General features: G+C 40.7%; 1 protein-coding gene across 5 annotated transcripts in view; it reads right to left on the reverse strand.

Moving 5' to 3' along the window:
- Positions 1–902: 902 nt before the first annotated feature.
- Positions 903–17,513, reverse strand: part of MTCL1 (microtubule crosslinking factor 1) — a 142,079-nt gene continuing 125,468 nt past the window's right edge. For 3 of the 5 annotated variants that reach the window (XM_066579562.1, XM_066579560.1, XM_066579558.1), the window contains 3 exons: positions 14,757–14,785; positions 13,005–14,526; positions 903–1,940 (listed from right to left, as the gene is read on the reverse strand). In XM_066579562.1, coding sequence (XP_066435659.1) covers positions 1,785–1,940; positions 13,005–14,526; positions 14,757–14,785 — 1,707 coding nt within the window. In that variant the 3' untranslated portion in view covers positions 903–1,784. Of the gene's footprint in view, positions 1,941–11,178; positions 11,237–13,004; positions 14,527–14,756; positions 14,786–17,513 lie in introns of all 5 variants that reach the window. The other 2 variants (XM_066579561.1, XM_066579563.1) reach the window with 2 other exon arrangements.

A 17,513-nucleotide genomic window follows, 5' to 3' on the forward strand; every position in this document is an offset into this window, starting at 1 on the left:
CCTACAAGATGTTCTAATTGAAATTTGAATAAAGATCAAGCTTTTTATATTTATCTATTGGGAGTGTTGGAAGATCCACTTTTACTAAATTGCTATATTTTCCATGACTGGAGTGCCTTATTTTTTAACTTCCTTTACACTACATGAGAAGATTACAAAATTGGGTCCGGTGTGCGCAAGTTTTTTTTTTTCTTTTTTACAATACTAGCTATAGGCTACGCACAAAGTGACACCGTTTCTGCAAACCAAGCTATCTGAGGAGTTAATAGGACATAGCCAATTTATCGTTTGAAAGAGCGAACAATGTCAGAGTTCACTTATGCACTCTGTTTGTACAGGCAGATACATCATTGGCTCATTCAAACGAGAAATTCTCCAGTCTTTCACATTTGCTGTATTAACCCTTTCCAATCCAATTTTGGATTCAGGGTTTCCTAAAAGGTTTTCTCTTTTTTTGCTGTTTTACAACGGTGCCGTCTGCTGGCTACAGCCAGTGTGTGTGCGACAGAGAGGCTCCGACAGCAGAGTAGCTGGCAATAGACGGTAAGAATACCCTGCCGGACGTCTTCTGACATTGGAGCTCTACAAGCTTCAATCAGAATATAGGAAGACGTGAGACAGTGGATTGGAAAGGGTTAATGAATGAGGATTGAATGAGTGTTGTAAGTGAATGAGCCAACGGTTTTTAATCCTGCATACAATGAACGATGAGCAAAAAGTAAACTGAACGTGTCATTCCCTTTCGCTCATTTGAGTGATAATCGTTCCGTCTAAAAGTACCCCAAGATGTGCGGCAAGCTCAGGAGACATAGAAATACAGGCAGTAAAACTATCAGTAGAATGAACAGATTACACAACTATTTCATGTATTCTGTTCATTGATGAGAAAGAAAGGAAGACTCTAAATGATAAATATTTTATTTGTCATCTCAGCACGGACCGGTACATACCTCTCAGTACAATCTCTTACATTTCATTACGCCTTGGCTTTTCGATATGAAACTTCACAGAGATTTGTACGTACACAGCTGGTGGACGGTAATTTAAAAATTCATTTCCTGTGTCATCAGTGCAAGAAAAACTAACAATAAAAGTACAGTACATAAATCCACAACAATATTACAGTAAAATTCGGATTCATTCGTATGAAGGATGATACAGTACAGGGTAGAAGTTATGTACATGCACTGAAGTGCCTGTATCATCTATCCAGTGATACATCTTGGTTTGCATACAGATTTTTTTTTCATTTTTTTGCCGCTATTTCCTCAATTCCTAAAATAGTAAAATGCATTTTAATTCAGCTAATTGAATGACTTTGTTGCTTTCACTACAGCTTCAGATAACATGAAGCATCATCATCATCCTATGTTCTAACACTGATTGTAGAAATCATAACAAGTGACTACAACGACAGATAGTAAAAAATAAAGGAACATATAAAAACAAAGTAGACAGTGCAAAAATAACATAAAAAATACAACCTAACGGCAGCCAGCACTGAGGAAAAGAGAATTTTTCTTCCTACTTCAGTGATTCTACGGTTAACCTGATGTTGAAGGAAGTAAGAACATGGGAATTTCATCATGATCATCTCATACAGGCACATCGTATGTTCCAGAGTAGAAACACATCCACATGTATAACAGAGCAAACATTCAGCAATTGCATGTATCATTCCTCTTCTGATGTCTATGGCCACACACCGAGCCGTGTGGGCCTGTTGCAAGACTGGTAGTTCATGCAAGATGGCATCAGTTCTCCTTTCCCTCTGCTCAAGGTTCCTAGTTTCCCTGCTGGTCTAGATGGTTAGTAGAGGGAGCTGGGGAGGCAGTCGGGGAATGTGAAGCCCATCTAGAAGGCAGGCGCCGGTTCGCTGGTCTCTCTGGTCTGGAGAAGCTAGATTCTAAGGACGGAGCTAACGCAGCACAAGGCAGTTCCTTTGTAACAAAGCAAAAGGGAGATATAATAATTCTAACCACGTAATTAATATCATCATGTCAAGACTTTTCAAGATATTTCTTTTCCATATGAAATTCATCTATGGCCAATTTATTTACAAAACTAAAAAAAAAATACATCGTAAAGTATTATATGGCAACAGAATGACATTTTAGGGTAGAAAAAAAGCCCAAAACTAGACATACTTATTTTTCAGAGGTGCACAACAACTTTTTTTGTGTGAGAACTACAATTTCAGAATATAATACCTTGAAGGAGCACACAAGTCACAGACCTATACATGAAGACAACATACAGCAGGAACCCCTTTGAGCCAGAATGGAGACCGGACTGCAGTGAGAACAGCTGATCACCAGGAATGGTAGACATAATAATCATCTGAATCTCTAGTCAGATGGAGTTACAATAATTTGCCATTCATGAAAATGTGCAAAGGAAAAGAGCAGAGCTGCAAAACCAGCCATACAATAAGGACAAAAGTATCTGTAGAAAAATGAGAACTAAAATATTAGATTGCTATGGGCAACTTCTACACATTTCCTTTGCACTTTTTGATATATCCCCAGTTTGCCTGTCCTGTATTGATTGTGTTTTGATGCTTAGCATTAAAAAGTAATATGGGAAATACAAAGTGGCATTGTGGCTGCCCTCCTGCTGCTTAGAAAAGGCAATGCAGCACATTGTTCAGGTGTGATTCATTTTCACTCTAAATGGATAATAGAAATATTTAAAAATAAAAGTCTAGTAGTTTTCTGCATTGTATAAAAATGAATATATGATATACAGCCAATTTGTCTGTTTCATAATCCAATCATTTTATGTAATGTATGACAACTCGCAGACATTACAATGAAAATACCCTCTTGGGCTCGGGTTGAAGTCTCTAAGTCATATCACGTTCAATGGGGTTAAATATATAACACTAAAATTCAGGGCTCTATAGAAGATATAGTTAAACAACTTGGACTGCTGCCCAAAGCTACTGGGATGCCCGGGCAAATGATACGTTAAAGTGAATGTATGAGAAGAGGACACATGGTTTAACACTAAAACCGCTGTGATTTTTGTCATTAATGAACATGCTTTTATTATGTTTTTTCGCTATTTTTTATTGCTTGAAATATTCCAGGTATCACGCTGGTCCCTAGAACAGTAGGCTAAATGGCCTTTCACATGGTCCAATAATTGGGTAAGATCCTTCACAGGAACGTTTTTTGCCCGATCATTGGGTTATATGACGCTGGGGGATTGAATGACAGCTCTACATCTCCGCTGAAGACCTCGATGAGGCACAATAGTAAGAATATAAATGCAGCTAATGGCCCTTTTACAGGAGTCGTCCCGCTGATAATCGCTCAGTGAATGGAGACGGAGCGGGCTGGATGTCTCTTCTGGCTGCCCGCCTCCATTGACAGGAAACAGGCAGTCGATTGATTTCTATGCCTGCACACTCTGAATGAGGAGTGATAAGCTAACAAATTATTATTGTTTGTCGGTCAGTCCCTGCAAGCATTTACACTGAACAATAATGTTCAGCTTCCGACGATCCAGCGAGAATCTTAACGATAATCGTTCATTATAGAAGGGCCTTAAGACTCTGTATACATCTCCCCTGTCATGCCCAACCCTCTGATGGTTGGGGGCTGTACTCCATCAGTTCCAGGAGACTGTGATAGATGACATTCCTCTGTCAATTGACTCTCATTCCTTTCTGCCGCCATAAAATACCCTGCTGTACTGCCTATGCAGCAAACAATACAGAAAGGAAGTGTAAATCTACCATAGGGCCGCTCCAGGGAAGTGTTTTTGAAAAAATAAGAAATAAATAGCTCCATCATCTACAACTAAGAATGACACAGTATTTCTCTTCTACAGACTTATATGTAATGAATGACACTAAAATCAAACAAATTAAACATTCCCTTTAAATGGATCGGCAGGAATACCAGTAAATGCATGTATGGATAACCAGTTACATCATAGCCTGCCTACCAAACAAGGCTTACAGATGGTGGAAAGTATATGGGCATACTGTGTTGTAAAAAAAGATTGGCCAGTGATAATGAAGAACAACACTTTTCACTAAATGACATAGATTGAAAAGAAAAAACACAACTACAAGTGACCATTGGAGTGGCATTCTCTGGCATTCATCATAAGTGACTACTACTAAACGATTAGGGTCCACAAGGAAAATTATATATCAAGCGAATGACTTTTAAGAACATACATCTCATTCTTTTATATCATACAAATACAGCAGTTGTTTGTTAGTTACCTACACCAGCAGTTAATGGGGACTTGTATGAAAAACAGTACTATTATCAGAACCATTCCTTTTTCTAGCACTTCAATATGGATGACCTATTCTCAGGATCGGTCATCCATATCAGATGGTCAGCCACTCGGGACTCCCAAAACCCAGCTGTCTGAAGTGGCAACAGCACCATACATTTAACCGCTGTTATGACTGGTATTGCAGCTCATTCACTTGAATGGGATTGAGCTATTCTCAAGCCATGTTACCAATGACCATGAGATCCCAGGTCTGAGAACAGGCTGAGGAGCTCACCTGAGTACCACTGTCTCTTCATTAAGCTGATTGGCGGGTGTCACGAATGACAGAGCCACGCTGATTGGATAGCGATGATCTATTCTAAGGATCGGTCATCAATACTTTAGTCCTGGAAAATGCCTTTAAAATTGCAATATAGTAGAAAAAAACCCTGAGAACTCAAATTTCCCACTGGCGTATCAAGAATCTGGAAGTATACAAGTTGCCATTGACAGAAGCTTATTTGCTGGCTATAGAAAAGCAGATACAGACTTAAAAAAAACCTTCCTTCAGCCATAACTTCTGCTTGTCAAGGAAAAGATTCAGATAATAGAAATATATAAGTTATATTAGGTAACTGCTGTTATGTAATCTTATAATAAGTGTAGCGTGAAATAACAGCCTTGTAATGTATAGAACAGCTTGAGATATAATTTCCATGAATGACACATATCAAACACCAAACATTGACAGGTGACAGGCAACAGGAAGATCATAAAAACACGGATACCAAACTCTAAGCAACAAAAAACAAAAAGACAAAGATTGTTATGGTGTTAGTTTTGGAAAATGCACAGTTAGAAACAGTCGGACAGGCGTCCACAAACAGTCAGGCGTGTTGTTGGGCTGAACAATGTGAAAAAGAAAAGTTGCAGAAAGTGAAAGGATAAAGACAAAACACAATGCTTGTGATGATCAAAAACCAGCTGTCAATCAGGGAAATGCTGTATGAGAGATTGGTTTAAAGCGTATCTCCAGTGAAAAAGAAAAACTTCACATTGCTCTTAGATCCTCCTATCTAGTATCTCTGAAGTAACTTTCCCTTGACACCCCTCTCACACTGTGAAGAGAGAATGGAACTGCTTGGATCAGTGCTGAGGCTGCTGTGATCACAGGAATTTATTAACAAGTTCTCACTACAGACAGACAGTGTTTTTAATTCCCCGTTTGGGTAAGACTTCAAGTTATTTTAGCCATATCTCTATCACTCACAGCATGGAGGAAGTAAAGAGCTGCAGTAATCCAAGTTCCTTTATACTTTGACCCTCGTTGAAATAAATTGCGCAGTCTGCATGAGAATGAAGCTAACAAACAGCATAGAGGAGTCATAATTTATTTATATATGAGAATTTATACTGAAGGAGTGAGGGCGATCAATGAGTGGAACAGGTTACCACAGGAGGTGGTGAGCTCTCCTTCAATGGAAGTGTTCAAACAAAGGCTGGACAAATATCTGTCTGGGATGATTTCGTGATCCTGCATTGAGCAGGGGGTTGGACCCTGGAGGTCCCTTCCAACTCTACCATTCTAGGATTTCTAAATGGATCACCGGGGGTACGCTTTAAGTGAATGCATTATTGGTTATTTAAAAGTGGATGCTCAAAAACAACATCCATTCATCTTATCAATTCATGTACAATATAGTTCAGACTTAGTATTAGCATCCTATACAAAATAGGAGAAAAATGCATATACAAGTAACTCTCGAAATAAGCCATAGGTACATTAAAAGGAGTTTTCTGGGACTTCAATATTGATTACCTATCCTCAGTATGGTCCTTAGTATACAGTCATGGGGGTCCACATGCTTGGGACTCCTACTAAGCAGCTGTTTGAAAGCTCTGTGGCACTCGGATGAGCGCTGCAACTTAGGCTAGTGATGTGACATTCAGTCATCACTTGGCCTGAAAGCAGCTCAGTGAATGGGATTGAGCTGCTATCCTAGGCGCTGCAGCTGCAAAATGTATGGCACTGTGTCTGGTATTCAGGGATGAGATTGCCGCGCTCACCAGAGCGCCACAGCCACTACAGACAACTGATCAGCTGGGGTTGTGAGCAGTGGAATTCCACTGATCAGATATTGCTGACCTATCCTAAGCATAGGTCATCAATATTGGGGTCCCGCAAAGTCCCATGAACTAATTTTAAACATTGCTATAGTTCAAGTTTTTGTTTTTTTCTTACAAACTTCAAAAAATGAAGTATATTCAACTTTTTTTTTCTCTGTGGTGCCGTACAACAGGGACAGGCACTCATGAGCTGCTGCCTTCTATGGTATTGTTTTATGAAGAATCACTCCATGATACTTAAGAAGCATAGATGGAAAAAACTCCATCCGTAACCGGAGGCACACAGCGATACGGTATGGCCTCACAGAAGTCTATGGGTGCAGTATCACAACTCTAATGTGCATAAGGCCTGAACTTAAGCATGCAATAGAACAATACATACTACAGCAGCACTTATGGGTTTCCTTGCCCCATCTTTTCTTGCTATGCTGCATTTACTGGTTAACATAAAAAAATGCAAAAACAAAAGCAGCTAGAAGAGCGATGTTAAAGTATCTAATGATTACTGAAACCATAGACATGAAGGAGACAAGATAGCAACATCACACTGAAAAAACATGCATGCAGTAAGCAAAAACAGAAACATTGATCATTTCTTATGAGTATGTTATTATTCTGCAATGGCTGTTCTTGGTATTCAAATTACAAAGACAACATTGAAGGTCGGTGTAGTATTATCATAGCAGAATTATTAATACAACATAGTGTAATGTCAAAATGTTGCAGCAAAAAAAAAAAAAAAATCGCATACTATTTCAATTAGGATTTCATGGGTGATGTTCCATATAAATATATGGATAGATATCTATATATCTACTGGTATATATGTATATATACGCACATTTATCATATATAGAATATCATAAAATATATATATATTTATATATACAGTAAAACCTCTACTAGCATTGACATCTACTAAGGCTGATTTTGAGTAAGGCCTTTTTTTTCTTAGCCAAAATTCTGCCTCTAGTAACATCGGTTGCCTCTAACACCACCGGCGTGTGCCGGCCCACGTGACCTTCCTGCTGAACCCACGTGATCGCCGGCTCGACGTCTCCTCCTCCTGCTGCTAATGCAACCCACCCTTCTACATCATCGGCGATGGGTAATACACTAGTACAGTACTGTGCAATTGCACTCCAATGTAACAGCACAGATAACACTGTCACCTGCAGTCCTATGTAACACCACAGTGATAAGTCTGAGGACAGATGATGTAGTAGATGTGTCCTGCAGTCCTATGCAACAACACAGATAACACACAGTGACGTGTTCAATAACATGTTAAATGTTAATTTATTCTTTACAGTAGTCTTTTATATTCATTTATTATTGTTATTGTTTTTGGTATTAAAGACCATCTTTATTCTCCATTAAATGGGGTTTGGTCTGTTTTTTGGAATGTCTAGAACGAATTAATTGGATTTACATTGATTCCTATGAAAATCATCATTACCTCGAGTAGCATTGGTTACCAGCGTTAGTAGAGGTTTTACTGTATATAATAGAACATCCCCCATGACATCCTAATTTAGATATAGTATTATTAATGTATAAGCACTTATTATCACATACGTAATTTAGACGTGATTATATATTAATATATATGGATACTGAAGTGCTCCAGATTCGGCACTGGCCACTAGAGCACACAATACACAATAGGCTGTCACATCCTATTTTCTGCAGCTTAGTTTTTAACTTTGCTTCTAGACTGGGGGAGAATGAATCTTATTTTAACGAGAGCTCTGTAGCACTGCAGGATGGGGACATTATACAGTCAGCTGGGACTCCTGACACTCTTTGGGGGAAGGAGGTGTCCTACATCTCTTTCTGAAGAGTGGATTAGTCTACTGACACTTAGTGCGGCTGGCATAAACCATAGACCATGCTGCAATGTCTATACAGACAATGCATGGAGGAGGTGTAGGGTAGTACAGTCAGGGGGTCGCAAACTGAGAAATTGCCGAGAGCCCCCACTTCTTCGTTATGCCCAAGGACTGGTCCCTCAAGAGCAACCCGAGAGGAGTATGCAAACCTTCACTGCCCCGGGCCACCAGGGTCTTTACCATTAACCCCTTAAAGATAATCTGTCATGACCCAAAAAAGTGCAGTGCTTTATTTTATTTGCTTCTATGTGCCTCCATTTCCCCATAATCAGCCTCATTAATTTGTATGACTAATATGCAACTTTATGAATACTTTATGAATACATTGACAGCTGGGTGCTCTCCAGCGCACAGTATTAAAGGGACGTGAATCAGAGCTGCTGTTCCACTATCCAATCAGTGTGGTAAGTGTCTTGGCAGCTTTTGGTATTTTCAGCCACATCTGGGACGAAACCTCCAACCGGAGGCTCTGATGCAGGTATGAAACCAAGTCTCACAAGATTTCATGCTGCTGTCACCTATTTGGAGATTCTGACATACTGGAACTGTAGTTCTATCCAAGCCTAAAGAACACGATGCAATTCTAAGTACTGAAGTGGTAACCTCTATAGCACCGGTGGAGAGAGGGCAGCCCTACCTGGAAAGGGGATGGTCCTTCCAACTCCTGTGTAAGGAGACCTTCCATAGACCTACAGAATCTATCTGCTTCTTACAGAGCAGCTGTGTAAAGGTTTCAACCAGGAGTCCATCCTGTTTATACCAGCAGATACATCGTTGCTTCGTTCAAACGAGAAATCATTCAGTCGTTCACATTCGCTGTATAAGCGAGAACGACTGAACGATCGGTATTTAAACCCAACGATTAGTGAACGAGCCAACAATGACTTTTATGCCTGCATACAATGAATGAAAAGTGAGCGACTGATTGTTTGATGTTGGCTGCGCCTTCACAGAATGATTATCATTCATTTTTGCTCATTTAAAACGATTTTTTGCACAATAATTGTTCCATGTGAAGAGGCCTTAGGGCTATGTGCATAGGAAGCAGAGCCGCTCTGTGACTGTCCAATCAGCTGGACGGCGTCACCGTGGCTCCAACAGCCAGAAGAGAGCGCGGCCGCATGAGATGGTGTAAGCTTCACGAGATCATGCTGCTGGAGCCGCTCGAAGGGTGTAGTTACGTGGGCGACTATTGGGCACGATTTCTATGCATTGCAAGATGCACAGAAGTCACACACAGAAGCCAGCACCGGCCGGCACATGCGCAGTTGAGAGGATGCCGCGCCGCCGCCATGGCGGTGACGCGGCTCCTGCGGCCATTCTGCAATGATGATGGCCGCGAACAGAAAATTGCAATTGATTTCCGAATATGGTCGGAAAATCGCGTTTTCTCATAGCATGCTATGGGCTGGATTTGCTGCAGAATCCGAAGGCAGAATCCCGCTCCGGATTTCACAACGCAAATCCGCTTGTGTGCAGGAGGCATAAAAGTGCAATACCGGTCTGGGTTTCGCGGATTAATATTTCCCTCGTCTGTGTAAATAGGCCTAACACTGCCAGCTCTGATTAGATAGCGACAGAGCTGCTTTGGGGCACACTGGTGCTGGATACTATCCTGTTGTCAATTAATTTGTGCACTAGCCATGTGAACCAACGAGGTGGATTGTAGAGAGATGAAGGCATAGAAACTACAACCAAAACCCTTAAATCATGCTGAGTATTAATGGGGTAAAGAATGAAGGTATGGTGCTAATTTAACTTATTATTTGACATGACTTATCCCCTTCAACTATTTAGGCACCGTATGGTGGCAATATCTGGGCATAGATGGCAGTGTTACATGGAGATTATTTGGCCTCTATGTAGTACAATATTCAGATACTGGACATAGCTAATTCAAGGCGTTTTAAGGTGGTATGATGCGAGCACTATTATGTGAACATGGTCTAAAAACATTACTTTGCGCTGTATAGCAATTTTTTGGTATAAACATTCAGAACATGCCTATTATACATGCTGTATATTAAAAATGGCGTGCAGGTGTGCTCAGAGCCCCATTTTCTATAACAATAGCCCTGCATACTGTATACTTCAGGCATTTACTGAGTACTTCAGACTTTGCTGAGCTAGATTATTCCAGCAGCCCTTGTTATATTCTGCTACTTGAGGCACAATTCTTCCGAAATCAATAAAAACAGCCCACGAATATAGGAACTAGCAGCACATTTCTAAGTGCCTTTGCTACCTCTGTCTCCTGGGAATTCTTAATAAAACATTATAGTACAATAGAAAATAGAGCAGTGTAATATTGAAGTAGTATACCTTATATAATATAGGATATGCTACATTTTAAAGTTCATAGAGCATAAATGAATTTGTAATCAATAGAATGGTCAATCTGTAGAATTGTCTCTGTAATTTAAATAATGAGCAAAAATAAAAAAAAAAGCTTTTACAGCAATGATGCACTTCCAAGTGGCAAAAGGAACAATCTCACTTGGCTCTAAGAAAGCAGGACATCCCTAACGGAGCACATTTTGTTGGGACTTGCACCAGGGTCGGCACATCTGAGCACAAATTGCTGTTGTTGGAGGATGAGCTATAAATGCGGTCCGCATCGGGCTACAAAATGCAATCCAGCCCAGTGTGGTTTTACCCTAGTGGATATGCCTCATACACGTTCTTCCATGCCGTTGTGGGTTGGGTTTATAAATAACAGTTCGCGTGTATCTATATTTAAAGTAGTGACTTATAAAGTGATCTCTGTGAATACTGAGAAAGCAGTAAGCAGCCAGGGATCGCTTAGTTAGATAGCAGGACCTGCGTTCAAATCCATTTATTTTTGGCTTTGCTTCAAAACACTTTTCAAAAGTTTGAAAGTAAGACATAAAGTTGAAACAAAGAATAAACGAAAACTTACTGCTGTGTAGCAGGCATAGTTAGAGTCCCCAGGGGGCAGTTAGTAAGACAGTTTGATTCTAGACAGGATAGACAGAAAGAAAGCAAACAGATTGAAGAGAGAATTAAAGCAAATCAGTATTAGTCGTCTTTTCCAGCAGATGGACATTTCCACGTTGCTCAAGACTGTTGCGAGGAAGAGTTATCAGAAATAGAAACATCAGGAATATTGTTAGTACATTGCAAGGACATGGATTGTGCTGCGACCAAGATCTACTGAAAGTCAACTTGGCATAACTACAGAAAACAAAATGAAAATGCCAACAAACAGCTCTTCTAGGCAACTTTTACCTTAGACCAGGGTTAGGCAGCCCACAACCATTGTGTCACACCTACACTCAATTTGCATTGGAGGCAACACAATGCTTTGGCTATGGACCACAATGTTGCATGTTGTACTGTATAAAGCCTGACTCTGGAGCTTTGATATGCAAGAATTTGTTTCAGCTCAGCAGAAATCTTTATAGTGCGACTCGTAAACTATTCGGTGTCTTAGAAAAATATAAAGTCAGATTTTCTCCAGTTGGTAAACTTTTGTAAGATTTCGCCGCCCCCTATAAACAATGCTGTAGTTAGCGTTTCAAAATCATCCTCATGCCATTTCACAATAGCTCTTTACGGAGTACTGGTTTTTAATTGATAGAAAGAACTTAAAGGGGTTGTCCCGCGAAAGCAAGTGGGGTTAAGCACTTCTGTATGGCCATATAAATGCACTTTGTAATATACATCGTGCATTAAATATTAGCCATACTGAAGTCATATACTTACCCCCTCCGGTGTTGGCGTCCCCGTCTCCATGGCGCTGACCGAAGCCTTCTTCTGCCTGGATTAGACACGCTTGCGCAGTCTGCTTCTTCTGTCCCGCTCTGGCGTGCTCGCGCCGCAGAGGTCTTCTGCGCATGCGCAGAAGACCTGTGCGGCGCGAGCACGCCGGAGCGGCCCCTTCAGCGGGACAGAAGAAGCAGATTGCGCAAGCGCGTCTAATCCAGGCAGAAGAAGGCTTCGGTCAGCGCCATGGAGACGGGGACGCCAACACCGGAGGGGGTAAGTATATAACTTCTGTATGGCCAATATTTAATGCACGATGTACATTACAAAGTGCATTTATATGGCCATACAGAAGTGTATACCCCACTTGCTTTCGCGGGACAACCCCTTTAAAGCGCCTTTATGTAGATGTAAAGATTTATTCACAATACGACAACTATTCCAATTATGTATTTACCATTGGAACACTCTTCGGGATAACAGTAGCATCTATGGCAGGCTTCGGCACTAGTGTGGAAACCCCAGCAAAGACTCTTTAACAGTTTAATTTAATTCAACGTCTTACAGAATTAAGTGAATCAATACAACAAAATGAACAAGCATTTCGGAGAATGCCCCTTCAAACATTTTCTTTTATCATCCATGTCTTAAAAGATTGCGGTGGCCTGATCAGCTGGGGTTCCGAGCAGTAGACCCCAGCCAATCAACTAGATGGTCAATCGTGAGGCTAGACCATCAATAGTATTTTCCTGGGAAACCCCTTTAATGACTCATCTACAACTAGCCGATGCTTTCAAACAACATCTTCCAGAAATGATTAACCTCCTAATTAGTGAGAAGAATGTTACATGACACATTGCAATTTTAATAAGAGGGGATTCTTTTCAGTAAACTAATGCATCCTGCCTATCTAACGAAATGTTTTAACTGATTTACATACAAATTTTCTTGGCGGAATAATGTTTCATAAATGTTAATCTGATAAACACATTTTTCTTGAAACAACAATAAAGCACTTACCTCAATAGATGTTTGCTCAATTTTTATCAGTTCTGCAGCAGTGTTGCTTCTGTAGCCTCTGGTTGGACTATCTGGAAGTTGCTTTTGATCGTCCAAAATTTTCTTGCCAAGTATTCTGGCAGCATTTTCTGTCAGTGAGTAACCTGGAGGAGCAGAGAGGTCTTGTCTGCTACGGCTGACATCAGTGTACTGATCCCTTTGGAGGTCTATAGTTATGCGAATAGGGCTTGGTGACCTTCCCCTCTCATCAATGCATACTTCAGACATGGTCCCAAACTCTGGTCTGGCTTCTGCTGACCGAGATCTGCTACTTGGCCTTGATGTTTTTTGCAAATGGTCACAAGCTACTGGGGTATGGTCAATGATATTGAAAAGACTTGAAAGGCCATCATTGATAGTTGTGTGAACTGGGCTTTCTCTGGTTGTTGTTGATCTGGCCCAGGCAGACTCATTGAATCCTTTTTGGGGTGTACCTGAAGTGACACGGTTAGCTGGCTGATCTGATTTAGGTAGAGGTTTCTTCTGTAGTTTCGGGGAACCATATTTTGGGGAACAACAGCTACGCTCAAACTTTGCTTGCACCTTTTCAATAGCTGGAGAAACTTGCCTATTCCTCAAACTACGAGAAGGTGATGAAATCGGGGTAGAACCTCCTCTTGGAGTCAGACACTTGTGTGGACTGCTGGTGATGCTTCGTAAAGCTTCAGTTTGCAGGCCAACGCTAATGGTTTGAGTGGTTTGCGTTCCTGTACTCTTTAAACCATTAGTCTGACAAGCAATGTCTTTGAACTGAGAGTCTACAGGGTTTGTTCGGATAGCATTCCTAACAGAATTGGCAACTTCTTTCATGTCGTCACTCATGTTTCTTGACAACTCTATATTTTGCAGCGTAGACGCAAAACCAACAGTAGTGCAAACAGGTCGATCCATTGTGTGCAAGCCACTTTCTAAAAAGTCTTTATGCTGATTATTAAGATCACACGGCCATCTACCGAACACCTCAGCGGTACCATTTTTTGCCTCAGAAACATTTCCATTTGCTCTAGGTGTAGAAAAAAGTAGATCAGGTTCTATGTGTGTTATCTCTTCATTGCCATTAATGGCAGATTTATCAAATCTATGAACCACAGGTGGACTGTGGAAGACCCTGACCCCCATTCTTTCTGCAACCATGTGGCTTTGAGGAGACTGCTTCAGGCAGTGTTCAGGACTGGTCATTGTGTTTGTTGTCATAGTAACACTAGTAGTAAGGAACCATGAAGAAGATTGGAATGTATCAGAAGGAGACTCCACTTTTCCATTCCCTGCTCTTTCCCCACTTAATCTTGAGATGTTATCAACCTCACCCACACTACTATAGTCCCAATTCTTGTTAAACTCTTCAATGTACTTCAGATCATCAGGAGACAAGGGGGGAGTTAATTCATCCTTGTCACCAGAAAGATCTAAGTTCTTGTCAGGAAGAAAAGGAGAGCTTTCCATTAATCGATGAAACTCGGACATGGAAGAAACAGACATGACCCTATAAGACAAAGGGCATGTACTTATTAAGAAATGTGGCTCCGTCCTTCCAAACTTGGAATAAACAGAACATGAAAACATGCGTGACTGTTGAAAGGCATGCAAACCAGAAAATTGACACGCACATTCCACTTCTAAATCCACAAAACAAGGGGATATAGGTCATGTAATCTCATGCAGACTGATGTACAAACATTATGAGAATCTTACAAGTTTAGTAATAATACTTACCTTTGCAATCCTCCTTTTTGTATATCTTCCTGCAATAATAAGCAATATCGTTATTGTTGACTTTACTGTCAATGTCCATGTAAATGTTATATCATACATGTATTCCTAGGAAGCAGTGTGCATTGGTATACAGTGTGTCCCCAAAAATCATGCAGAAGTTTACATTGGTTGTTGGAATGACAGACACATGAAACAGGTGTAAAATACTAAGTCTCCATGTTTATGTCCCAGAAGTCATTATGGGTCTTCAATAGATTACATTCTATTATGAATGAACATATAAACTGAACATGATATGTATAATTAATTACAAATTAAATTAAACAACTACTCAAACACATTTTCCATATGTTTATCCAAGTTCTATGTAAACTCCTTTGGGGGCTCTGAAAACATCTTCATAGTATTCCACTTCCTGCCACACTCAACCAAGAACATCATGAGTGCCAGATTCAAGAACTTGCCTGATTCGCCTTTTGAGGTGTTGAATACTTTGAATACAAATGCTTCTTCCCCCAGAAATAAAAATCCAGAGATGTCAAGTTCGGAAAGTGTGGGGGCCATTACTTCCTTCCACTTCTACTAATTCAGCACCACTGAAATGTTTCATCAACAAATTGCGTAACAATTCTGCCATAAAGCGGAGGAGCACCACTTCACTGAACGATCACATCCTCGTCAAATCGGGGTACTACAAACAGTTCCAACAAATCGTGGTAACTGTATGATGTCACAATGCCTTCCATAAATGAAAATGGACTAATCACATGATCTCTAACAAAAGTACATCACGCATTAATTTTAGGGCTACTACGCTCATGTTTAACAAATTCAAGGGGGTGTTCGTTAGCCCATATTCTTAGGTTGAGCAGATGGACACATCTCAAATCATGAAAAGTGGCCTCATCACTCAACAATACATATAAAAACTGCATTGACATCCTCAATTTCATTAACCACTTCCGAAATCTGCCAAACGTGTATGGTGGATGTCAGCTGTCCCTGTATAGAGTGGGCTTGAGAGCCATTCGGATGACATGGAAGTGTGGGGTCTTGTGAAGCTCCCAGGGCTGTCATGCATTTCTGTCTATTAAAGTGTTGTCCGCTTTTCTTTTAAAACAAGTCCCCCATGTGCAAACCTCATAAACAAGCTTATGCTGACTTCGCCAGCTCCTCGCAGCTCTTGTGTCACCAGCTCCAGTTCCACCCTGTCATGTCGTGTTTACAGGCTGCAGTCATCTTGTGCACAAAGCATTACTGGCTGCTGCAGCAAATCACAGACCTCAGCACTTAACAGTTGATGCCTGTTATTGGTTGCAGCAGCCTGTGATGCCCTGCACATAGGATGACTGCTACCTGTAAACACAGCATGATGCGGGAGACCTGAAACTGGCAATGAGGGAGCTGTGAAAAGGCAGGTGAGGTTATTATAAGCTTCTTTATTATGTTGGTGGTTCTTTATTAAACACACAATGGTTTTTGTGTGGAACACTGGATTCTAATTTTGATAGCCACAAAATATAGTGCACCTTCCTTAGAACCACCTTGTGTGCTCTCGTCACCATGGATAAATCGCACTAACCTCAAGATGGAATACTTGTAGACTTTGACTATCATTTCACACCAGTTTTAGGTATCTGTTGGGTTTCATTCCAACCCCATAACCATTTCACTTTTGAGACACACTGCACTGTACCCTTTGGATTAATCAAGATGTCAAACCAAGTGTTGAGCTTTACCAAGATATTGTCATATTTAGGAAATTTACTGCAAAGGTTCACTCTTGAGTATTGGGGCTGGATATACATAGACACAAAACAAGACTTATTACATGGCAGTGTAGGAAGTTACTGAGCGGCAACAGACCATAATGTAAACTTAAAGAGGTTGTGCTAAGTTATGAAGTTTTCACCTACCCACAGGATAGGGTATTACTTTATGATTGACAGGAGTTCACTGTTGAGACTCCCACCAATGCCAGGAACAGTGGTCCAGTCAGTTCCTAAGTGAATGTAGCAAAGGTCACGCAGGTAAGCTGCCACTCCATTGACTTCGATGACCACCAAGCATTACCAAATACAAGCTCTTGGCTAATCTCCAAAGCTGTCATTGAAGTGAAAGGAGCGGTGCACCTGTGCAAGCTCTGCTCCATTCACTCACGTACGGACCATACCCGTATTCTCAGGATAAGTGGGAGTCCCAGCAGTCAGACACCACCGATCGTAAAGTTATCCCCAATTCTGTGGATAGGGTCAAACTTTACAACCTGGCAAAAACCCCTTGAAGGTGCCCATACACTTTTAATAGCTTTCGGCAGATAGCTATCGCTCCCAATTCCCCCATACGTATGAACGCTCCGTTTGACCAAGCATTCAAGTGTTTTTAATGTGGACAGTAAAAAAAGCCCAACCAGATATAGCTTTGGTGGCAGCTTTTTGCCACAGGGAACAAAAAGATTGGGCTTTGAAATTCAACAATGTGCCCAATTCTTCTTCCCTGGCATGATCTATCAGGAAAAAGTTGGGAAGCCCCCATACACGTGTCCAATATACATAACACGTTAGAACATGATATACCCAGTGGTTTGTACATATGTATCTCGGTTTGTGTTTAGGATATATATTATCTCTATGCATTTGTTTGGTACCTTATTCATAAGAGCCATACACTATTCACTGGGAACAGTACAATACTAATGTGATCTATGGGTATATTGGCGTCTCAGCATGGATATTGTAACACCTAATTTTCAATGTT

Source organism: Eleutherodactylus coqui, chromosome 9 (genome assembly GCF_035609145.1).
Source record: "Eleutherodactylus coqui strain aEleCoq1 chromosome 9, aEleCoq1.hap1, whole genome shotgun sequence".
Taxonomy (NCBI): domain Eukaryota; kingdom Metazoa; phylum Chordata; class Amphibia; order Anura; family Eleutherodactylidae; genus Eleutherodactylus; species Eleutherodactylus coqui.